This window comes from Prinia subflava, chromosome 22, assembly GCF_021018805.1.
Source record: "Prinia subflava isolate CZ2003 ecotype Zambia chromosome 22, Cam_Psub_1.2, whole genome shotgun sequence".
NCBI classification, from domain to species: domain Eukaryota; kingdom Metazoa; phylum Chordata; class Aves; order Passeriformes; family Cisticolidae; genus Prinia; species Prinia subflava.
The window spans coordinates 1,609,993-1,635,186 of record NC_086268.1 but is presented as its reverse complement, the minus strand read 5'-3'; the positions used below and the strand labels follow the sequence as shown (position 1 = coordinate 1,635,186).

Below are 25,194 nucleotides of genomic sequence, written 5' to 3'. Positions count from 1 at the left end.
GCTGCCAAATTTCCCCTGCCGAGGGATCCACCGGCTCTGGGTGCAGCAAGGTTAAAAAAAAAAGCCCCAAAAAACCAAATCCCGAACAAAAACACACACAAAAAATCCAAATCCAGCAGCTCTGAATCGCCTAAAGCTGGAGTTCCAAAGCAGACACTGAGAGGGGCATGTCCTGCTCTGAGCCCCACAAAAAGGGGCCCCAGACCTCACCCCACACCCCCAATTCCCCATTCCCAGCCCCAAATCCCACTTGGAACAGACACAGATCCCGACCGTGCCAAGCCCCTGTTAAAAATCAGCAAACCCTGACCTTCTGGGACCTCACAGCTTCAACCCCACCCTCCCCAGTTTAACCCTCAGCCTCTGCCCCCAGAGTCACTCCTGGCCCCAAAACACTTCACCTGGTTATTGTTTATTTGAAATAATCACAATTTTGAAGAGAGGCCAGAGCTCTATAAAGATCAGCTGCTTCTCAGTTCTTTGACCAAATTGATCCTAAATATTGACAACAATGACAACAACTGGTGCATTTAATATTCCAGAGGGCAAGATGGACTTGAAAAGCAAATAATCCGAGTGCCATTCACTCCATTTCAGCAGTTAAAATCAATTTTGGGGGAAGGCTTTCTAAAATCCCTGTCAGGAAAGTCACTCTGCTCCCCGAGCTCCAAGAAGCCCCAATAATTCCATCCTGCCCTGCAGGATTTAATCAAGATAAACACACACAGGGCACCAGCAGGGATTCGGGAGCAGCTCATCCCTGTCTCACCCCTGGCTCAGAACTGCAGGCTGGGTAAGAAGAGCAAAGGGGAAGCAAACCCTGGCATTTCTGCTTTATTTTGAACACGCTGCCTGGAACTCTGGCACGACACAGCCGCGTTTTTCTCTTTCCCTGGGGGATCTGTCCCAGAATACCAGCCTTTAAAAGGGCTGATTTTTTTTTTCTATCAACAGTTCTTAGAAGCCCCAATGGCAGTTTTATTTTTTTTTTTTTTTTTCTCTCCAGAAGAATTAATTGCAAACTGCCTAAAATCTTCCTACTCCAGAGGTTATAAATCCCAGGAGAGGCAGGCTTGGAACTCCTCACCCAGTGAGGAGTTACACAGCACAAGGAACCATTGGGGATATTTTTTTTTTTTGGCTTCAGCTCCGAGGGCACAGAGATGGATTTCACTTGGCCAAGCCACAGAAAGCAATTAAGGACCAGGCTGCCTTCCCCTACCAGTGGAGGAGAAAAGTTTCCTGCTGGAGCCAAACAACTTTAACAAATCAAACAGTTTGCCAGGGAAGATCTTTGCCAGCGAGGATCTTCAAGCCTCTTGTCAGAGAAGCAGAAAGGCAACTCTGCACTGAAAGGCAGGGCAGCAAATGTCTTTCCTCTCTGGAAAAAAGTTCTTTGGGATGGTAGGAATTGTATTAATAGGGAAGTGAAGTGTTTCCATCATCAAAAATACAGAGGCCAAGGACTTGCAGTGACAAAGCTGCAGGTAATGTTACACAAGTGGTGCACATACCAAAAATCCCTTTGGACAGGGCTCTGGCAAAGTTTGAAAAACTGCTGGAGACCATCCCTGTTACCTTCCCTCCTGGATTTCTGGGGAAGCAGGATTCCACCTTGGGATTGAATAAACGATCCTGTGGCTTCCTCTCAGGATTTCACCTTGGGATTGAATAAATGATCCTGTGGCTTCCTCTCGGGATTCCACCTTGGGATTGAATAAATGATCCTGTGGCTTCCTCTCGGGATTTCACCTTGGGATTGAATAAAAAATCCTGTGGCTTCCTCTCAACATTTCACCTTGGGACTGAATAAATGATCCTGTGGCTTCCCCTTCCCAAACTCCAGCCCTCCTTGGGGCAGATGGGCTGAACACGCCCCAGTCTCAGAGGGGAAGATGCAAACACGACCTGGCGCTCACGGGAAGGTTCCAAAGCCAGGCTTTGGGAACACCCACGTGCTGCACAAACAAAAGCTGCCAGTGTGGGAGACTCCGGGGCAAGATTCCAGCGAGGCAGGAGGAACAAACACCAAACACAAGAGAGCAGCAGCATTTTAACAGCTTGCCTGGGAGAGTAAACATTGACTGGTTAAGGGGGAAAAGCCAGCTCATCCTCTTTTTTGGTGGCACAGAGGAGGAGCCCTCCCGAGCAAGAACACAAAGCACAAGGAAATCTCTCAGCAAATATTTCTGGAAGGCGGTACTGGATCACTGAGCTGCACAATGGCTCTGCTCACGGGCAGAGGAACCCCAGAGGCTGCCTGCAGTCCCAGAGAGGAGCTAAAAACATCCAGGGAATCCCCATGGCTGGGAAATGGGTTCTCCACGCCCCTGGAGCCAGAAGGGAGCACCAGGAGCACAGAATGCTCCAGCAGAGCACGAAATCACGCCCAGCTCCTCCCGGGGAGATGCTGGACCCTCCCTGCCCTCTTCCATCAAGGAGTGCTCTCAAGATGTTCAGGAATCAGCTTTTGCCTGCACCCGTTCCCCTCAGCAGGATTTGCTGCCCAAGCACCATCAGCACTTCAGTCAGCTGAGGCAGAACTGGCCAGAGCTATTTAGGGCGTGAAGAACCGAGCACAAAAACACATCAACAGTTTTCATCACCCCTCTGGGAGGTGCAGAGTCCACAGAAACGCAGCTGGGAACTCACCAGCAAAAAGAAAAGATCCTTAGAATATCCTGGATGGAACGGACCCACAGGGATTGTGGAGTCCAGCTCCTGGCCCTGCACAGACACCCCAAAATCCCACCTTGTGTGTTCCTGAAAAGTGTCCAAATGCTCCTGGAGCTCTGGCAGCCTCGGGAATGTGACCATTCCCTGTGACCAGCACCCTCTGGGGGAAGAACGTTGTGCTGATACCCAACTTAAACCTCCCCTGGCACAGCTCCAGCCCTTCCCTGGTCACACAGAGCTGCAAGAAAAGCCCAAATTCACCCCCCTTGCCATTCCCAAATTCACAGCCCTTTCCTGGGAGGGCCCTGCGTGGGGACTGCCAGACAGCTGAGGGGAAAAGCAGATTTTGGGGGCTGGAACACAGCTCTGGATCATCTGCCAGGCCCAGCTCAGAGCTGCTGTTCCTGTAAATCACTCCAGGTGACATTTCAGAGGCAGCCCTGTTAACCCTGGCACTGTTCATGAGCTCCCTGAAATCTTCCATTTCCCTCTTGTTGAAACATTTAAAATACCCCCCTGCCTGAAAACCGTGGAATATACACACTGCAGCCAAAATCCCAGCGAGTTTTTACGATGTAAAAAAGGAAAATAAAAAGGCCTGTGGTTTGTTCTGACTTGTTCTCCTGATTTTCACAAAATGGACAAGTCAGACCACCCATTTCTCTCATAAATTACTGTTCCCTTGCACCTATTTTGGCCCAAAGAAGTAAGGATTGCACCTAATCCTTCTCAATGATCCCCTCTCCAGGCCTGTCATTGCTGGGAAGGACAGGCACAGCTCTGGATTCTCCAGCAGCTCCCACAGGTTTTTCATTTGGACTGCCAGGGATTTAAAATGTTTGTTAGCAAACTCTGCGAGACAGAGCCCAGGGAGCCCAACTGAGAGGAAGCAATTAATCACGAATTTTCCATACAGAATGGATTATCTGTCAATAAGTGTCAGCCCTCTGGAGAAAATGAGATCCACGAATAATCCCAATTAGGCAGGGATTGGCCATTGCAGCGGTGGAGGCTCCCCCAGGGACACAAAGGGAGGGAGCTTCCCCCTCTCCAGCCATGAGGGGCTGCTGCAAAACCACCTGAAACCCCTCAAATTAAACCCCCACAGCAGCAGGGACAGGTCACTGTGGCTGCAAGAGCGAGGATAAATCGGATAAATCCCCACCACCTCCTCCGGGGCAGCACACAGGAGGCTGCAGCATCCAAAGTTCCACCTGCGGCAAAAGCCCCAATTCCCCACCCCAGGATCTCCACCCCTGGAGCCCCGGCTGCTCCCGGTTCCCCGGAGCACGGTGCCCTCTCCCGGGAGCCCGAGGAAGAGCTGGAGCAGCGTTTCCCGGCCAGGAGTGGGGTCAAACCCGGCAAGGTCCCTGCCGGGGAGCCCTCGGGCTGAGAAGGAGGAGTGTGTCACCAGCGAGCACAGCCGGCAGATCACAAAGGATCACAAAACCTGCTGGGATTCATCGCCCTGCTGGCACTGGGGTGGGTGTTTCACCCCCACAGATGGAATTTGGGGGGCTGGAAGGGTGAGCTCAGCTGGGGAGAAGCTCCAGCAGCAGGACAGGCAGGTTCTGGCCTGGCAGAGATCCCTTTTCCCTGCCAGCTTTGGAGAGCCAGAGAGAAAATCAGGGGTATTTATAAGCAAACCTGTCTCTAAGGCAGCAGTTTCCAGAGCCTAATAATAGGGTTTGGGCTTGGTTATGGTGTGATTCAGGCAGAAGTGCAGAGGGCTGCTGGAAAGCTCCTGTCCCGAGAGCAGATCCCCGGGAAGCTGTGAAGGGAAGGAGCCAGGCAGCCCGGGAATTGCACTCCTTGCTTTTCCCTTTGGATTGTCACAGCTGGAGCACCAGGAGACCCTGGGAGAAGCTGAGAGGCCGGGGAGGGCTGCACCTGCTGCAGAGGACGCCAGGGATGTGCAAAAGCCACCTGTCCCCAAAATCAAGGTGAAACCACGACTGTGCCATGCCTTGAGCACCGGGCTGGTCTCAAAGCAGAGCTGGCAGTGTGAATCCACCACCAGCCCCACATCCAGAGGCTCTGGAGCTGCTTCGTGCTGACTCAGAGTGTTGGAGCCTCCCCAGGCAGCTCCAAGGGGAGGATGAAAAACAGGAAAGGTCAAAACAGCCTGGTCTTAGTGCGAGGGCGAGAACAGGGCTGGGCAGCACCTGCACGGGCTGTTCTGAGGCTGGGTAATTTCAGGGATCAGCTCCCCACCCTGCTCCTCACTTAGAGCCCTTTTCAACACAGAATTCCTCTGTGCTCACGCCAGGCTGGACAGGGTTACATCAATGCCACAAGGACTGGGAGACACCAGAGGAGCCCAGAGCAGCTGGGTGGGACTCAGAGAAGCTTCACCCTTTGTGTGGAAAGGTGTTTGCAGCCTGTTTCATGCTGAACACACAGCCAGGAATTCACCTCCAGCAGAATTCACGGGGCTGCAGGACAGTGAGGGACAGCACTGCACCTGTGTTTACTCCCAGCAACAGCCACTGGCTGTATTCCTCTGGAAAACACTGATAACTCCTAATTATTGCCGAGTTCCTAATTATTGCCAATTATTCTCAGCTCCCAACCGCCACTCCAGAACAGGAATCCAAGTGGAAAGAAAGGTGGAGCAGGCACAGTGGTTTCCAAAGGTGTTTACTGCACTGAACACGAGGCCAGGGCTGGGGACAGGGGACACTCACAGCAGCACAGACGTGCTGCAGTCACTGCTTGAGCTTTATTTGATTTATTTGATTTCAGCTCAGGGAAGAGACAACAAGCAAGGCAAGAGTTTTGGTTTGGATTCAGCAGCACCAGAGCCCTGTGTGAACGTCACTGAGGGCAGAGCTGGCTGCAGGGAGGCAGGGGGGGATGATGAACACAGACACAGAACCCTGGTGTCAGCTCTGCCCTCCCAGAGCAGCCCTGAAAACCCCAGAGCTCCACAGCTTGGGAAGGTGAGATCTGCATTTCCCTAAGGGTGGCACGACTCAGGCACCACCCTAAATCTGAATTTAGAGCCTCAGCTTCCAGCTGCTGCTCTGGGGAGTGGGGTGCAGTGGGATTCTCCACGTGTGACCATCCAGGCTCCAGGCAGGGCATTCAAAACCTCCTTAATGCAGTGCTGGGGTTCAGAACCTCCTCCTGTTCCTGAGCTTGGTCCTATGATCCAGCCCAGCTCCTCCTGCTGTGTCCCAGGTTGGATCACAGCCTTGCTGAGACCTGCACCCACCACCTGAACCAACCCCAGAGGATTTCTGGATCCCAAACATCCAAATCTGCTCCCTGATCCCCCTGCTCAGACCAACCCCAGCACAGCCACACCACGGAGCAGGTGCAGAACTTCCCCTCTGCTCCATCCCATCCCCGCAGGATTCCAGGGATGTGAGTGGAAACAGCTCCCTCCATCCAGCTGGTGATGCTGCATGTTTAAAAATGGAGATGGAACAAGCACAGCACTGCTCTGAGGCATGGTGGACCCACGTAACACATCCTGGCTATTCTGGGAAACAGAACTGCAAAAAAAAAAAATTCATCCTTCTCCTCTCTAGATGATTCCAGAATTTTTGAGATGCTGAAGTCTAGAATTCAAAGGATCTTGAAAAAATCATTATGAATAGCAAACGAACACTTGGCTTCACAGACAGCACAAACACTTTGATCCCATTGAACACATAATTGTCTCAGTTTGGTTTTTTCTTCCAAAAGCACAGGTTTATCCCTGGAAATGTCTCCTGGACAGGGCAGCTTTGGCTGTTCCCTCTGTGGTGCACGATATTTCATTCCTTGAGATTCAGTGAATTCCAGTTCACTGTCAGTCAGGCGGTTTTCCTCCTTTTCCCCTTGGAAGAGGAAAATTCCTAAGCTTTGTTACCTGAAAAAAAATTCCCTGGGTGAAAGACAGCCCTGCTTGAGCAGCTGAGGACAGTGGAGGGGTGGGTGGGGGAGAGACAGAGAGAATTTGAGCTGGATCTTCCCAGATTTGCAGCCCGGAGCAGAACCTCGCCCGTTTTATTTTCCATTTTTCTCCTCTCTGCTGTAAGACAGAACACAGGGAGCAGCAGGGATAACGAATCCATAGGTGGCTGCTGGATTTTCCAATGGCTTGAGGCAGAGCAGAGCCTGCCAGAGGAGCAGAGGCTGCCAGGGCTCCTCAGGGAATGCTCCCAGCACCGTCCTTCACGCAGGGAGCTGGACGTGGCAGCTGTCCAGGAGTGCCAGCAGACGCTCTGGGGGTTGTTTTTCGCTGGCCCAGGGGTGTTCCTAGCCCCCCGTTTTCTTCCTGGCCGGCCTCCTGCGGGGTTTCAGGATGGTGTAGTTGGCGTAGCGCGTGTGCCGCTCCGACAGCAGCGGGATGTAGAACGCGCGCAGCAGCCGCGAGGACCTGCGGGGCACAGAGGAAAAGCAAATCGCCCTTGAGAGCCCGATTCTCTCCTCCTGGTGCCACCAGAGCTGGGCTGTGCCATCGGCACCGTGCCCATCGTCCATTCCCAGCAGGACTGAGGGGCAGAGAGCTCAGGGAGCTGCTGTGATTATTGAAAAGAATTTAAACCCAGATACAGCACCCAGGGGATCCTGGGGGTCTGCGTTTCCCTCCTGCAATCTCCTCTTTTCTATCCCATCTTTCCGGCTGCCTTTTCCCCCACGCCTCTCTGAGAAGCTTTGACGTTTTGAAGTTTGGCCCCTGAGCCGATCTTCTGTGGAAATATTGGATTACAGAGGGCTGGGCAGCTCTAAAAGCCACACTCACTCCGTGCCCTGCCAGCGCTGGGAGCTGGCATTTCACAGCCTTTCAAAAACTGGACCAGTGGAGCACGGAGGGCTTAATGATGTCTGGGTGAAATTAGCACCTTTGATTGGGTTGCTAATTGCCGGAGCTGTGCTGGCTGAGAGCATTCTGAATGAATGTATTCTCTCACTAACACAGTGCAGGTTTCAATGTGAAGTGGACAAATAAAAACGTCCTTCGGCAGCAGCTTGGAGCTTTGTGAACCTTCAAAAATTTGAGCAACTCACTGAAATGAGTTTTGCTTCCTTAGCACTGAAACTTCTCTTTTTATGTCTTTAAGATCAACTGGATGGGAAAATATCAGCCCTTGCCAGCCACAAGTGTAACCCCAGCCACAGACAGCTTGGAAAAGCAGCAGCAGCACTCAAATTTGGCTTTTTGAGTGGTCAGGGACGGCACACACCTGCTGGTCACTTCAGCTCCCAGCTCTGCTGCTCTGGACACCCAATTCAAGCAAGTTTTTTTTCAGCAGAAAAACGAATTTTGTTTTGTTTGCTCGCACTGGAGATCTTTCAGCTGAGAAACAAAGGCAGGAACTGCCACTGGGAGCTGCATCTCCCCTGGGGCTCCCGAGGCTCCTGCACAGCCTGGCTGGGCTCAGCTGGGATCAGGCAGCTCCTGCACCCTCACGGAGAGAGGGAACCTTCACCTCCTGTCACCTCCTGTCACCCCTCCCTGTCAGCCCAGCCACCTCAGACAGCAGATGGCACACGGAAGGGGCTGGGTGACAGATGACAGGAAATATATTTAATGTTCTATTTGCATTTGCTGCTAAATTTGTCCCCCAGAGACGGAGTGTGGGGAGCTTTCATCAGCACTCAGCTCCCAGCAGCAGGAGCACGGCCACGGCTGCTCCATGGGGAGCAGGGCTCTGTTTTCCAGGGATTTTGGGATTTTGGGTTCTGAAGGAGGCACTGCTGCAGGACAGTGCTGGAACCACAGTGATCCCTGCAGCTGTTTCTGCCTGAATCGCAGGAAAAACAACTCAAAAACTGTTCCAGAGGAAGCTGCAGTGGGATGGAAGGAAATCCCAAGTGAAGATGTTCCAGTCCTCCCCTGCCAAATTCCCAGGCTGACACGGAATGGCAGCACTTGGACACCTGCAGTGGTGAGATCCCTCCTAAAGTGAATTCTGTACCCTGAGTTTGGTGACAGTGGAGCTCAGAGAGAGGCAGGAGAAGGGAGAAGAGCAGGGAATGGCAGGAGGAAGCTGAACTCTGCCACAGGAGCAGGTCCCAGTGCCACAGGGGCAGGTCCCAGTGCCACCTGGGCGGGTCCCAGTGCCACCTGGGCAGGTCCCAGTGCCACCTGGGCAGGTCCCAGTGCCACCTGGGCGGGTCCCAGTGCCACCTGGGCTTGTCCCAGTGCCTCCCAGCCACAAGAGGTTCATGATCAAAGCTCTCTGAAAACCCTTTAACGTTTGCACTTCCTCTGGGGGTTAAATTCTGTACCAACATACAGACGTCAGAATTCAGCTACTTTAAAAACAAAAATATGGAAAACAACTCGAGGAAAACACCATTAAAGGGAACAAAACAGCCTCTTATCAAACCAGGGTAATGCTACGCTCCAAGGTGACCCAATCATTAACTTTGCACTGGGAATTTGATTTTTTTTGATGGAAAACCCAAGTGTTTGGAGCAAGCAGACAGCTCAGCCCTAAAGAGCTGGAAAATATGTGCTCCTCAGAGGGGAGCTGTGATATATTTCCCCTTTTCTGTGCCAGATTCGGAGCGCTCAGCCAATATAGAATTAAATGGACCTTGGCAAAGCAGCTTCCTGAGGAGCATAATTAGCTGGTGGCTTGGAGTGCTCTCTAATTCAATTAGCAGCACCATTTATCAGAGCCAGCTGAGATTTACATTTGCACTTGCTGACGTCAATGGGAGACTCGCAGCGAGCCCCAGAAGCCTCCAGTGCAGCAGGACTGAACTGAGCTGCTGGGGTCACTTATTTCATTTATTTTCACACAACAAGAGCTGCACCTTGGGCTGAGCTGGGGAGTGCTCGATGGGTTTGGGTTTTCAACCACTGAGCTGCAAACCTGAAACCTCCACTCAGCTCCAAAGATAAAGCAGGCGAGATAAAGCAGCTCTAAGAATACACAAATGTGGCTTTAAAGCAGAAATGCACATTTAAGGGCAAACCCTCTGCACAAGGAGTGCCTTTGATGCCTCAATTGCCTCATTAATAAAACTCACTGGCCACCTCCTGCTCCCTTCCCAAAGGGCTGCCCAAATGTAGCAGCAGGTTCTGCTGGAAAATACAGTTCATGGAAGACCTTGCCAAGGAAAGCTGTTTGTGTCAGCAGGCTGGGAACACCAGAGCTCTCCTGGGAGCTGCTCAAACACGAGCACTCCTTCCCCTGCTCTTCCCAAAAACCAGGAAGCAATCATGGAAAACAGGAGGGCACTGAACTCTGGGTTCGTTTTTTACAGAGGTTTTCCCAGTCTCTGCCCTAGGGTGACACCTTCATGAGCAGAGCTCTGAAGGCCTAAACCAGATCCTCGTACAGCTGGGGGCTCCTGTGCTTGCAGGGATGTAGGAACAACATTCCCAGTTTGACAACCCTGATCCCACTCCCTGACAACCTGGAGGAGAGCAAATCCCAGTCCCTGCTTCTCACAGAGATCCCTGGCCAGGCACAGCAGCAGGGTTCAGGGAGCAGCACAACCTCTGCAGAAGATTCCAGCAGGGATCTCTTCCCCGGATTCTCTGGTGCCCAATAAAGGTGTGGCCCTGCTGGCTGCCTCCTCTCTCTTCCACAAAAGTTTTCAGAGCTCATCCCCCTCTGATGATTTATACCTGTCTTGAATTTGGCTGGTACAAAACAGAGTGAAGTCTCCTGGGAGGAGATGACATCCACCTCGTTACTTTGGAAAGCAACCCCAAAAAACGGGAAGCTTTATAAAGAAGTTGTTTATTTCTCTATAAAAATATTCCTTCTCACCACCCTCCTCACAGAGTTTCACCCTCTAAAGCAACTTAGGTCATAAATTTTGCAAGCAGGAGTTTGACAAAGGCTCCACTTTGCTGGAAATTGGATTCCAAGCTGGCATTTGCCCATGGATCTGTCCTGTTGTGCAAACAGAAATCACAGACTGCCAGCCCCTGTCCCTCCCTCTCCAGAGTGCAATTCCTACCTGGAAGCATCAAGGAATGGCTTGTAGGCAATGGTCACCCACTCCTCTCTGCTGGAGGAGTACCTCGGCTCCCTCGGGGTCTCTGCTGCTGTGTCCAAGTCCACCAGGTAGTGGCACTTGGAGATGTCGATCTGCAGGCAGACAGACATTGCTGGGGTTATTTCCTGTGGTTTTGGCTCTCTGTGCTCATTCACAGCCATGAGAAGAGGGCTGCACTCCCAGCAGCAGGTGAAAGGCTTCGTGCAGCACACAGGTAACACAATTTGAATGTTTTCAGGCAAAACCTTTGTGGGAGAATCCAGGAGACCACACCATGAAACCTCCTCCTTCCTGCTGGGAGTCCTGTGTCTTATCCTGCCTCACTCCCTCACACTCCTCCTTGAGGGATTTCAGTTCACTCTCCCACAGAATTTTACTGCCAACCTCCTCGGCCATCCTTGAGATCCCTTTTCTGAAGCACCTTTGGGGTTTGATGTAACAATTTAGGCTGAAAACAATTTAATTAGGTGGATAGCAGATGGCTCCGTGGCATCACAACTGAGTGGCAAATGAAATTACACCACAGGAAATGCAGCTGAGGATGCTGAATCCACTCCTTGCTCGGTGTGAGAGGAACACTGCAGGCCCTGGGAGAGGTTCTGGCTCATTAGCAGAAGGACTCCCAAACCACTAACCAAGTTTTTCTGGAAGTGATGTAGAATCACTCAGAGAAAGACAAGTTCCTGCCTCAAGGATCTCACTTGTCTCATCCTAAATGCTGCCCTAAAAGGGCTGGGACATCAAATTCCAGGTGCAAGCCAGATTTCCCTTGTATTTTCACAAGTTACAGTGAAGCCAAGGATAATATTCCTCCTGCTCTGAGGGCCAAAAAGGCACCTCTGCATTGATTTGGGGATTTACACAAGACTTGGGAGATGCACAGACCTTGAAATGAAAGAAAGGAGTGAGTCTCAGTGAACAAAGCTGCGAGGGATTTCTAAATTACATCCTCTCCTCTTCTGTTCCCCTTCCCTTTTCCTCCTCCCACTCTTTCTTTATTTGATGCCACTGCTCTGCCAAGTGGAGGAGAGCTAATCTGGATCCCCTCCTGAGTGACAGGAGTGGGAACAGCCCCGAGCTGGAGCTCAGGGCACGTCTGCTGCTGCCACGGGGTCTGGATGGTGCTGGAAGGGAAGAGAAAGTGCTCAAAATCCCCTTTCTCTGAAGGCAGCTGTTGTTAGCAGCTTTCAGGCCTGATCTGCTGCTCCTGCTTGGATGTATCTTGGTCAGAAATAATATTTCTTATCTCCTTCTTAGCACTTTCAGACACAACTGCACCTCCCCAGCCGGGCAAGTGCAAGGTAAGTGCTGCTCAATGTGATTAAGGAAAGAGAGATTGCAAAACAAGATCAAATCACTCTTTCCCCAGTGTCTCATAGCAACAGGAACACTGAGGTTCCCTCTTCCATCTCCAAGCAGAGCAGTAACAGATACTTACACCTGAAACAGTGAGATCTACAGCCATTAATTTGTTTTAGCCATGGCTCAGATCCTGAGCAATTTGTTTTCTGTCCTTTAAATGACCAACAGCCTCGTGCTATTTAGATTTATCCCCTCTCATACTCCTCTCATACTCCTGTCCAGTTCTTGCTAATTATTATTTTACTTTTTTAAAAATCTGAATATGCTTGTACTCACTAAATCTGGGGAAAGATCTTGATCTCTTGGTGCAATTAACAGGTCAAAAGTAGGAATTTTAACCCCCTGTTTAATTGCTGATTTCTGAAGTCCTACTCTTGAGCTTGCATGAGAAACACCAAAGTTGTAGGGTGACATTAAGGAACAAGCATGAAACAAAAGTGTGTTTTGCTCTATTAGTCACAGGCTGTGTAGCAGCCAGCTGTCTGTGCTAAAAATAAGCCCCAGTTAAAGATTTCATAAATTAAATGCACTGCAGCAGACAGCTCCTCTCAGGTGGGAACACGCCTCCTTCCCATTTCCAGTAACTGCATAATGAGCCTCAAAACAGGAGTTTTAACCCAGAAGACTGCCAAGATTTTACCTGTTAGTAATTTTAAACATGCTAGCTAGCAATAATTTTAAAACATTCCTATTTGTGCACTGGTTTTGTTTAGTTCAACCAGGAAATAAATCAGTAATACCAATATACATTATCTTAGCAGATTCCCACTAATGCAATTAAGTTCCAAATTAAGTTCCTCCTCAGTTGAAAATATGATGAATAGTTTCATATTTAAAAAGAAATAAAAGAGGAAATTTTCAACTCCTGAGCAGTGACAAATATTTTCTGTGGGGGACTTCACATTACTCATTCCTGTGATCACATTAACACTAAATCCAAAACTGCAATAATTGGGAGTTCTTACTTCTGCTGCTTCTTTTATTATCCTTATGTCTTCAAACTGCAGATGAAAAGCAAACAGCAACTGACAAAAAAGCAAGATTGGGGGAGATTTCCAAGGGCTGCAGAGGGACCATTTTTGGTTTGGAACTCCCCAGGAAACAGAAATGGGGAGATGCACTCAGAGGCATTGCGTTAATTTAAATTACCCAGCGAGGGAAGGGGAAGAAGGCAGGAACAAACCCTTACATATCGAGATGGCTCCTCCTTGTTCTGGTCATTCATGTCTGTGGGAATGATCCTGGTGGCCATGGGCCCCTTGGCAAAGGGTTTGGGCAGCTGGCCCCGGAATTCCGACAGGATGAACTGGAGCTGCCAGCTGAGGAAAACAGGGACAACATTTGGTGAGGAGAGCACCAAAACCAGAACCAAGGACATCAACCCCAGGGTGGGCAGGTGCAGCACAGATTCCCAGGAACTTGTGGCCCTCAGAATCCTTGATTTGGATACCTGAACACTGTTTGTGACACTGCTGGTGACAACAGAGATCCACAGTCCGGAGGGTCCCCCACATCCATCATTACCCCTCGTTATTGTGCCCCTCGTTATCCCTGTCACCAAATTCTACTTTTCCAAGGAAGCACTCACTTGTCTGGCAGCAGGAAGCTGCTGGGGAACCTGTGCCACTCCTTCCCCACACAGACATTGACTGGTCTCCCCTCTGGCACCGTGTGGATGCTGGGGTCAGTGGCAATCCTGTGGAATTCCGGGTACAGGTCCAGGGGCCCGTGGTAGCCTGTGCAAGGTGAAAGTCATCATTAAGTTAAAGTAAGAGGGGTATTTAATGAAAGCCTGCATAAATTGTTTCATGCAGACGTTTTTAACTGATAATTCATTGAATAAATGAACTGGTCTGGGCAAAGAAGGGGGTGGATTCAAAGCCTCCCCTCTGACCCTTGGTGCCCCCACCAGTTCTATTCACATCCCCCTGTCCTGGCTGTCAATGGTCACCAAAACCCTCCAAAAACGCTGATGAGGTGGGAAGGCTCTGATTCCAGGAATGTCCAACCCATCTCCATTAAGACTCATCCACCTAATTCAAGTTTTATCCAGGAAAATGCTCTTTCAGGTGGGATTATCTATTTGAAAGCTGAAATATCTGCTTTAATACCAATCAGTGGAGTTGTACCGGTGGAAGGTGAAGAGGATTTTCAAGTGATGTAATTCTGGTAATCCATTCATACATACATATGGAAGAATGTATAATTAATAATTAATTACTGGTGACCATCAGAACTTATTCCTTCCCCTGCAGCAACAGAGGGAGGTTCCTGAGGTTCCTGATTTCTACAGGCAAAGCAGCACAACTTTTGCAGGCCCTGGGCTCAGGAGCCAGGAGAGCAGAGGGCAAATCTGAAATACCAACCTTTGAATAAGGCAACAGAGCGTGACAGGGACAAAAGGCCAAAGAGGAAGACAGTCCCCAGGGCCAGCCAGTTGGAGGACACTGTGTAGTGTTCCAGGCGGTAGCGCTGGAAGATGAAGTGGTAACATTTCTCAGGGAAGAGATTAAAAAAAAAAGAGAGACAACAGGACGTTACTCCAACTCTGATCTGTTCAGCAAAGTTCTCATTTTTCATCAAGGCTTTCCAACAGTGCATCCCACCCCGAGATCTTTGGGCTTTTTTAATTCACAGCCATAAAAATCCACAGCAACTCAGAGGGCTTAATCACATTTAAGTGAGAATTTGGGGTATTTCAGGAAGTTTTCAGCTCTTCTTTCTGCAGCTGGGTTGTTCCCAGGTGAAGTGTCCCTCTCAGACAGCTCTGCAGAAGTGCCCTGCACAGACTCACCTGATTTTCCATCTGGACTGAATTCCTGCCTACCACAACTCCATGACCCAGATTTCCAGAGTGACCTCTGCTTGTTTACCCTGCCTGCACAAACCACAGCTTTGAAGTGGATAAAAGAGCACAGAGCACACTCTGCAGCCACCTTTAAACACGAGTCACTCTGAAACTGATAAAACTGGTCAAAGAAAAATTGATAAAAGTCCTTTAGTTGGTTGGTTCTTTTTTTTTTTTTCAATTAAAAAGCCTCTCTGGGAATAGCCAGGAGGAAATACATGCAGTCCTTGGCTTGGTCCCTCCCTGCTGTTCTGCAGGAGTGGTTATTCACTCCCTACCCTCAGCTGGTTTCTGTTTCTCTTGTCCTGTTTGCATTTTTCTCATAACAGCCAAATCCACGTGGTTTGGAGGGGGAGAGGGACAAGCTTGTCCTGCTGGTGGGCAATCAGTTCCAGATTCTCAGCTGGATGCTCCATACTGGGCAAAATGTCATCAAACGGTGGTAAAATACGAAAGAAATGTACACAAAACTCTCCTAAAGCCGTATTTAAAATAAAAATAAATTAACATTGCTCTGTGATGCTGTGAGAGCACAGAGGAATTCTCATTCAGAGCATAGAAGTGGTGACATTGCAGAGCTGGATCCTGTGTGGAGGCAAGGACTGGAACTCATCTGGGGATGACTGGAGATCCAGAGTGAGAGCAGCATCTGAGCAAGGGAGGGATGAGGGACTGAGGGGTGGCAGCAATTCCAGCAGTGCTGCACAGAGGGGGAACAGCAGGATGAGCCCAAACAGCTGGAACAGGCTCCAGCAGGGCCTCCTGGCTGCATTCCTGAGCCTTTTTAGCAGCAGATGAATAATTCTGAGCTTTGGGAAGGTTTATATCAGTCTGTATTAGTGCTTTGCTTTGTGAAGTGTTTCAAGTGGTGTTTACTAAACACCCAGGTATTGGCTCTTCCAAATGTTCAGTGCAATTTCCCAACATCTAAACGAGATCCCTTTGCCTTTTTTCAGCCCAGTGAGGGATTCCTTCTAAAACAAATCAAAATGAATTTCCTACAAACCCATATTCCTGCCCTTAAAGCTGAGCAGCCAGGGAGGCACAATTCCATCAGCAGTTACTGAATCCCTCCAGAATCTCTTGGATTTTGTATGGTGTTGGCACCACAGCATCACAACCCCAGGAATTCCCACTTGGGATTGGGGAACAACTCAAAGTCATCATGAAATAACAGCTGGGAAATATTCTCAGCTATTAATTAACAATCACTAGAATTTACCTGAAGAGCAGAGAGAGCCACAGCACCAGAGAGACAGATGAGGGGATAGATGGGGAAGAGAAATCTCTCTTCTTTGTGGGGCTGGCTGAAGAAAATGAGGATCCAGATGTACATGGGAGCCAGGGTCAGCCAGTAGGGACGGCCCAGATTCTGAACTGGAAGGGACAAAACCTCAGCAAAGGAGTAATGCAAGAATTGCTTCTCTTGCAAAATCCTCTCTCACACCCAAAGCCCACTCTGGAGACCCAAACACGCCCTGCTCTGAGCACCCCTGCTGCTAAAAGCCAGGTAACACACCCAAACAGCCAGCAGGGCATTCTCCTCAGAGGATTTTTGCAGATTCCTGCAATACTGACAATTCCAACAGCCTCAGGAAAACCAAAAGCAGAAAATAAATGTTACTGGATCCAACAAGACACAAAAGCCATCAGAACTGCCAGGTCTGAAGAGGCAGACAGGAGTGCTGGGTTTCCTGCTGGGCATTGTACACACAGAGATCAGAAAGGGCCTCCCCAGGATCTCTCCTTCCCCTCTGTGCTGGTTTTACCCTCCCAAATGGTTGTTTAGAGCCTCAAGTTTGCCCAACCTTCATTGCCTCATTACAAAAATAACGCCAGGAGAGGTCTCTAAGGCGCCTTCTGCTTAACAGAGGAAATAACCGATTCAAAAATAACAACAATTACCCTGAATTTCAGTCACACCGAGGAGGGCTCCACACTGCCTGACAATTTTCAGTCCCTTTCCTACCCCCTCGCTACTCCCAACAGCAGAGTTAAGCAATTAAGCCAGCGGCATTTCCCAGACAATAAGAACAAAGCGCTTGGCAGAGTGGCTCCTGCTGCTAAGTACAAGAACACCAAGTGAACAGCAGGAAATCTCGCATTTACAGGAGCTCCTACTGAGCTTTTACTGCTTTCTGAGAGTTTGTCACTCACAGCCAAGGAACAGATATAAGCAAACACCCCCTAACATACATTTCCATCGAGGATTGTGTTACTGTTTGCTGTATTCAGTAAAAAAAAACCAAAAAACAAAGAGCAAAGCACTGACTGGACTGATGAATGTGGAGGCTGCTGCTGACCCTTGATGAATTTCTCTTAGGAAAACAGCAGAGAGGAATTTACACTTCCCCTCTGGAGTCACAAGTGTCATGTGTTCAAGCTGATGTCATTTAATTCAAGAAAAAGCCCAGTGTGAAGCAGGGAATATTCTGGTTCCTCCTTTTCTTTTTTTTAACTCTCAGTACATCCACACCCATGGGAACACTTCCCAGAGCGTGGGGAGCCTGGCAGTCTGAAAAATCCACAGAACAGTCCAGCTTCAAACCCCAAAGGCTTCTACCCTGCAGGTAAGATGGGAACAACACCAGGAACAGCTTCTTCCCCCTTTAGGATTATTGACTGCACCATTCCTGGTGGATTAAATGTCAGAATGAAGCTCAGGAATCACACACCTTGTCAGGCTTTTTTAAACACGTTTTTCCTCCTGAGGTGGAGGCAAGGAACAATCCTGAACTCTAATGAGCTCCAGGAACTTTCCTGGTGGTCCAAAGGCTTTCACTGCTCCCAGTTTCACTCCCAGTAAAGAAAAGCTGCTCCTCAGCAGGCAAACTCTGCCAGCTCCCTGCACTCACCACGGAATTTCTGCAGCAGACACTCCATCAGACAGGTCAGAGGCAGCACGAGCAGGGCCAGCACAAAAACCACGTTGAAATTCAGAAAGCCATTGATAAAATAGAAGTACCAGGGTTCTGTACCTAAAGGGTGAGAAAAAAGGGAAAAAGGGGTTTGAAATATGAGTGTGAATGGATGGAACAGCAGCTTTCTCTGCCTGACACAGCCCACCAGAGCACCTCACACTCACACCTGCCCAAAAAACTTCAATGTCTTCCTGCAAATAAATTATTTTTCTCCTTATTTTTTCACTGGGGGTGAAAACCAGTCAGTATTACACCTGCTGCTCATGAATCCCAGGCCACTCCAACAGCCAGCAGAATTCTGGGACACAGAGCTCACCCCTGCACTCAGAGGGACAGCAAGGAAACAGAGGTGGAAACTTGTAAAACTGGGAAACTTGAGCCCAAATTCATTCTTTAACTGCAGAGGAGTAACACAAAACCACACCATGTCATCCAATTTTGGAGTGAGGATGTTCACTCTGCGTTGGCAGGAACACAAAATGTACCAAGAAAGATTAAGAAAGAAAGGAGTTTGTATTCCTATCTCACCCCAATAAGGACTCTGCCACTAAATGCTGGTTTTGGTCCCCCCGTAGACTCAGCACTATTTCAGTGTCCCAAATTCAGTCTGTTCTGACAGGAACAGCAGCGAGGCAGCTCTGCCTCCACACTTGGGAACTGGCTGCAAGCTCTGGAGGATGTAAACTGAAAGAAACTCCAGTCCAACTGTCATTTATTTAGAGTCTGAATTCAGGATGCTTAAAGCCCTTAACAATAAGGAATGCCAGTTCCTCTCCACACATTTCCCACTCTCTCAGTGTGATTAGCTCAATCAGCCAGTAAATGACACGCGGGGGCTTTAATCACTGCACTGTTGTGACATGTGTCACATGCCACAGCAATTTCCTGCAATCAGAGCCACTTAGATTGGGTCCGTGTTGAAATTAATCAGACAACTGAACAGCAGCAAGGAAAACCCGAAACCTCTGCAGCTCCTACAGCTAAAAAAAAAGGGGAGAAGCTGCACTGGGAATGTCACAACCATGGCACTGGAGCACTGCTTGGCCAAGCAGCTTGGGTTTATAAAGGAAACCTTGATTTTGGAAAGCAAACAGCAATTCTGTAAATAAATTCTGAATCTTTAAAGGGTCATTCCAGGGACCATCCTGTCACCTCTCTGGCTGCGATGGAAAGTAAAGGGAATTCACCCTGAATTCACCTCTGTCTGCTCTGGTTTCTGGTTTGGCAGCCTGGGGGTCAGGAGTGAAGGACACTTTATGAAACACAACTCCTCCACAACCCAAATACAGCCCAGATAATACTGCTAATGAACAGATCAGCTGCTCTGAAGCACAGCTTTAACACAAAAAAGGCTGCTCGCTCACATTTTTTTGCAGTGTGATTGAATTGCCCATAAAAAAACCAAGCACTGGAGCCTCCTCTCCTCCTCCAATGAGGGATTTTCTTCTCTCTGAGAGGATAAAAAAAATAAAAAGGGGAAAAAAAGAGAAGAGAACAGTGCACAGCAGGCAAAAAGCACCAGGCTGGCTCACTGGTGACGCAGGCATTCAGAGGCACTCAGGCTCAAAGCCTGCCAGGGCAAAAGGGTTTTTATTCCTGTTATCCACAGGGCTCAAGGTGAACTGAGACAGAACTGCAGCCTCAAAAAGGAACGACCCCACTGCATGAGAGAAGTCCTGGCCCAGAACTTCACCTCTGAAGCAGGGAGGGACACTGGAGAGCTCTCCATGCTCAGGGTAATGGGAATTTGCTGCCAGAGCAGCAGAGGAGATGGAGCTCCCTGCCAGCACCCACATCCCAGAGCTGGGCAGGTGTGGGATACAGGAGACAGACTGGTGAGGGCAGGGGGGAAAGAACAGCCAGGCACGGTGCTTCCATGGGGAAAACCAGCTGGAAGCACTGCCAGACCCAGCGAGAAAATGCTCTGAACTCTGAGGTCTGGGAATGGCCCCGGGGGCAATTCTAAAACTCAAACTCGGGAGTGAATCCAATTCAGCCTGGCTGCACCTTGACCACAGGAATGGTGAGGGCAGCTCAGGCCAGCGCGGGGGAGTTGTTAAAGATGTTTAAGATAAAGAGCCCCACCCTGGGCTGAAGGCTGAGCGCAGGAACTGCAGCTGGCAAGCAGCAGCGAAGCTCAATAACTTGGTCATGAGTCACAGCCCTCATTCTGATTCAGCGCTGCTACAATGAACAGTCTGCTCGCTGCATTTCATTTATTCTCACTCTGTTCAAGAACCAGGGCTCCACAGAGAAAGGTGTCACATGAACAGCTCCAGCATGTTCCACCCAAGCTGAATAAAGCTTCCCAAAGTGGGACAAAACTTCGGTCACGAATTATGACTTCTTAGAACACAAAAACACCCCAAAGCCTCAGAGTCAGGGATCTGCCCTTAGCAGCTATTTTCCCTTGGCTGCAGAAACCTAATCACTCCAGGGAAATATTAATTGCACAGACAATATTTATGTAGAGGGAGTGTATTGCTAAAGACAGAAGAAAAAAAAAATTAATTGAACCCTGTCTCTAAATACTGCAGTGCTTACACTGGAGATGATCTGGGTTGGTGACTCTGCCTCCATCATGTGAACGTTGGGAAATCCCAGCTCCCAAGGCCAAGAGGGATTGGCCAGCCTTTCATCTCCCCTGGTAGTGTTATTTTTCCCCAGTGTTTTGAAGCTCTCTAAACACACAGCGTTGTCCTGGCCACGCTGCATTAAAGAGCAGTTCCAGGCAGGCTCTTTTACTTAGCCTGAGGATGTTGTATGAATGTCACTGTGAATAAAACTCTTCAGGACAGACCGGTCCCTGGAGGCTTCTGGAAACAACTCATGCACCAGTGTGGAAAAGGTCAGGCACAAACCCCTGCCAAAACCTATCAGAGACAGAGGCTGGAGTTTACTTACAGAGAACTCTCAGCTCCAGAGAGAGCTGAGAGCTCTCAGAGCCCTCCTGCAGAGGCCAAGAGCCGTGGCAGAGCAGCTGCTGTCCTGCTGTGCCACAGCACAAGGGACAAATCACCCCTCAGCACCACCCAGAACAGCCCCTCAGCTGCCAGAGGAGGCCCTGCTGCTGCTCACCGCTGCTGAATCCCTCCTGGAACACAAACACAGCCCTGAGAGGGTGCAGGGATCCTGCCAGCCCTTCTGAAGCCCTGCTAGAAATTCATTTCCTGCTGTTCAGCTCCAGAAGTGCAGGATACGGACAGAAAGAAGTGTGGCTTGTGCACCATTCCTCACTTTCCCGGAGTTCTGCAGCCTGACTGTGAGGAAGGGCAGCCAGGAACACGATCCAGGCTGACAAACACACACAGGGCACTTGTGCACACACAGTGAGACATCTCCTGGCAGCTCTGCAGGAGTGCAGAGCGAACAAAAGCAGCACAACTCCAGCGTGGGGGAGCCCGGCAGTGCATTGCCAGCTCGACAGAGACATCCCGTGTCCAGAAGCAGCAGCTGCAGCCTGTGGAGCTGGCAGGCTGCTTTTGGGTTTTTTTTAGTCACAAAAAGCACTCTGGGCCACGGCAGCCAGAAAACCTCGGGCTCCCTGCCCGGCTTGTGGTCCCGAACTCACCGTAGAGATCAGGGCCGTGGGGGGTGAAGACATTGTACAAAACGATGTTGAGAGGTGCCACCACCAGCTTCCCGTAGTGATAGCTGTCCACCACCACCAAGGGCACCTGGGGGAAAGCAGATCTCAGTTCAAGTGCCAGCAGCTCCAGCGGATTTTCCTAAAGGAACTCACCCCTTCCACTGCCATCCTCTCCCTCTTTGTGCTGTTGCAGGCACTCACCAGAAACAGGATCAAGGACACCACACACCAGTTCAGGAAACTCTTCCACCTCTTCTTCAGGATCAACAAGTCAAAGGCAATAGGGAGCCTGAAAGAGAGGCCAGCTGTCAACTGAAGGCTTTGAGAAACCTCATTGCAGGTTTTGCTGCTCCATCAAAGCAACAGAAAGAACCACCACTTTGCTAGCCTCTGCTTCTACTCCAGATTCATCACCCAGCTCAGGTTTTACTCATATTAATACCAGGAAATGGCACTAATATGAGTACAGCCTAAGCTGTTCAAAAGCCAAGAAGCCTGGTCCTGTCTCAAGGTTATTGTTGATGTTCTAAACTTCAACAGTCCTGGTCCTAGCAATAGTCCTGGACTAAGCTGGCAGCTCACACCCTGATGGTTTTCCCCTCCACCAAGAAAGGACAAGGAACTGCTCCTTACCCCAGGGCTGCGCTGAAGGGCCAGCCCAGCAGGGCTCCAGCAGCCACCCCCAGCACTGCCAGCGAGGTCCTGTCCAGGTACCAGCCTGTCATGGCCACCAGCGTGGTGTACATGCAGAAACTGCTGGGCAGGAACGCTGCAATGCAAGGGGAGCAGAGGTCAGCACAGCTCCCCACACCTCACACAACACCCCCAGCAAAAGCTCTGCAGGAGCCTTGCAGTGGCTGGGGAAACAGGTACAGCCATGGCACGCTGCCAAAATATCAGCCTGCCTCCTTAGAACAAAGGAAGGCAGGCCAAGAGCCTGTTTAAAATATCAAAAAACAAGTGCAGCAATAGAAACAGGCCTGGAAATTGTAACGCGGAGAACAAAATTTGGATCAATGCTTATTCTGTCATGAGAAGACAACTAAGAGCACCCTGGAGATGTGATTTTCTTCTGTCTGGACCCATCTTTGGTCAGTGTTAGTGCCAGTGCCAAGCCAACTCACCTGCAGAAGCACAGAACATCCCCGTGCTGAGCACTAGGAAGGCCAGCATCAGCCTGCTCACGTGCAGCCCAAACTTCTTACACACAGCCCTGGGGAAGCAGCAGAGAAACAGGTACCACAAACCAGGCTCAGGGCAAAAATCAGCAGCACCCAAGGCATGCAGAACCAACCCATGGAGCAGCCTGAGAGCTCTGAGGTGGGGGATTCCCAACACTCAGCTGCTGCCTCTGGGATTTCAGGCCCTGAGTTACACCAGTGCAAAACTCTGGATGGGGCCTGGCTTCTCCCAGTGGTGCTTGTGCAAATTTCAGGAGCTTGTGGCTGCACTGCTGCACACATTAACCCATCTACAATCCCCACCCCTCACAAAACCCCATCATGCAAAAAAGCCACAGCTCATCTCCTTAAACCAGAGCACTGACAAACAAAAAAGTCATGCAAGGTAGTGGTTTGACAATCAGGCAGCAGGTAAAAATAAAATAAAAATCCAGTTTAGACAAGATAATTGCATGTTAGGGCTACTGATTTTAGTGGATGTAAACAGCACTGGCAGAGAGATTACAGACAGCAGCAATTAATGTGTTCCAGTCAAATTCACTGTGATAAGCAAACACAGCACCAGACTCTCCCCAATCTGCAACACTCTTGCTGCCAGCAGTGAGAAAATGACTGGAGTCAACAAAATGCTGGAGTAGAGGTGTGGGTGGCAGATCTGGGAGTACAATTCTGTCCTAATTGATGCATTCTGACCAACATCTCCTTGAGTTTTCAGGAGAACACATATTTTCTCATCTACACCCGGGCCTCAAAGCCCATTTGTGTGTGGCAGGAATTGTGTGTGGCACTCACACTGCTCCCAGCCATCCCCTGCAGACACAGTCTGACACTCACTTGTAGAAGTAGAGCTCACAAACGCAGCTCAGGAAGGCCAGGAAGCATCGCAGGAAATAGAAGATGAGAACCTAGCAGACACAGCCAGAGTCTGAATGAGGCACAGGGACACAAAACGGGCTTGTAAAGCACCAGGGGAAACGCACAAACCCCTGGAAATCCTTATAGGGAGGTCAATGTTTGTCAACAAACCAGGGTTTTACAAACACGGAGTCAATTTTAACACCAAACTGTAAGTTTCACACACACTAAAGGCACATTTCCTCCCCACAAAAGCACAAAAGCAGCTTCCACACATGATTTACCTTGTTGGTTTGCAGAACCCTGGCGTGGAACCAGGCTGGCAGGGCATGGAGCCACAGGTAAGCATAGGAGCGGATGGCGTAGGCTGGGGAGTACTCCCATGTCTGAAACCCCTTCCCATAAATGAGGTAGTGTGTCTGCAACAGAGAGCAAATAAATAAATTTACATGCAGCACACAGAGAGTTTTTCACCCCCCAACTCTGAATCCCATTTCTCATTGAAACATAGGGATCAGCACAAGGTTCTAAATAAACCTGCATTTGCAAAAGCCAACTGGAAATTGAAACAGAGAGGACAAGGTCCTAAATAAACAGGTATTTGCAGAGGCCAAGTACAAATCGCCAGTGCCAAGGGCAGGAAGGGACTCACCGGTTCCCAGTAGTTAAAGGTCTCGTCACAATCCGAGATGTTGCTCAGCAGAGCCGCACAGAACCTGGCCGAGATGAGACACTTGAACGCTGTTGATCCTTCAGGGGCCCAGACGTGCCCTGCTTTGCTCCCGGATGATCTATTCCAAAGGGTGGGGGGAAAAAATAAATACAAATATGGAGCAGGAACACTCAGCCACGAGATCAAGGCTCGCAAGGTGCCAGCGAGCAAAGGGCTGCGGGGAGGGGATGCCAGCCCCTCACAAAGAACCGCCGGCTCAGGGCTGGACCCCCGACCCACAGCAGCCCCTCAGCACCCCCAGAGCGGGGGATGCTCCAGCACCATCCCCACAGCACCGAGCACCCGTGGAAAGCCGGGCTCCGGCAGCCCCGGCAGCCCCGGCAGCCCCGGCAGCCCCGGCAGCCCCGGCAGCCCTGCCAGCCCCGGCAGCCCCCGCTCCGTCCCCGGCAGCACCCACTCGTTCCTGGGCTCCTCGCTGCCCGCGGGCTCGGGCCGCCGCCCCGCCGCGTCCCCGCCGCCCGCCCGCGGCCGCTGCCGGGCCCCCTTGGCGGCCATGGCGGGTACGGGCAGGCGGCGCCCGCCCGAGGCCGCGGCCGGGCACGAGCAGCTGCGGGAGCGCGGCCGAAGCCGCCGCCGCCATCACGGGTGTGGGCAGCGCGCTCGGTGAGGGCGGGAGCGCGGCAGGGACAGCGACAAGGGACAGGGACACAGGGACAGGGACAGGGACAGGGACAGAGGGACAGGGACAGCCACAGGGACAGCCACACGGACAGGCAAAGGGACCGGGACAGCGAGAGCGCTGCCCCGCAGTGCCGGATCCGTCACCCACCCGGGTTCATTCCCCACATCCCGGGTCCATCGTTCACCCAGTGCCTGTCCGGCACACCCGGGTTCATTCCCCACATCCCGGGTCCATCGTTCACCCTGTCCCTGTCCGGCACACCCGGGTCCCTGCTCCTCATCCTGGGTCCATCATTCACCCTGTCCCTGTCCGCCCCACACGGCTCCTGCCCCACACGGCTCCTGTCCCGTACTCCCGTGTCCATCGCCCACCCGTGTCCATCGCTCACACACCCGGGTCCGGGCCAGGGTCCATCCCCATCCTGCCCTGCCCGCCCAGAGCTGGGCAGGAA

The 25,194-nt window shown here is 50.6% G+C and overlaps 1 protein-coding gene across 1 annotated transcript; it reads right to left on the bottom strand.

Annotated features, from left to right (window-relative positions):
- Nucleotides 1–5,300: 5,300 nt before the first annotated feature.
- Nucleotides 5,301–24,701, bottom strand: ALG9 (ALG9 alpha-1,2-mannosyltransferase). The gene is given in 16 exon segments (XM_063417726.1): nt 5,301–7,045; nt 10,594–10,724; nt 13,184–13,313; nt 13,583–13,730; nt 14,361–14,490; nt 16,065–16,219; nt 17,698–17,820; nt 21,335–21,440; nt 21,554–21,641; nt 21,986–22,121; nt 22,477–22,565; nt 23,368–23,438; nt 23,673–23,807; nt 24,041–24,179; nt 24,519–24,650; nt 24,652–24,701. Coding segments are annotated over 16 exon segments (1,884 nt in total). The 3' UTR covers nt 5,301–6,924.
- Nucleotides 24,702–25,194: the final 493 nt, after the last annotated feature.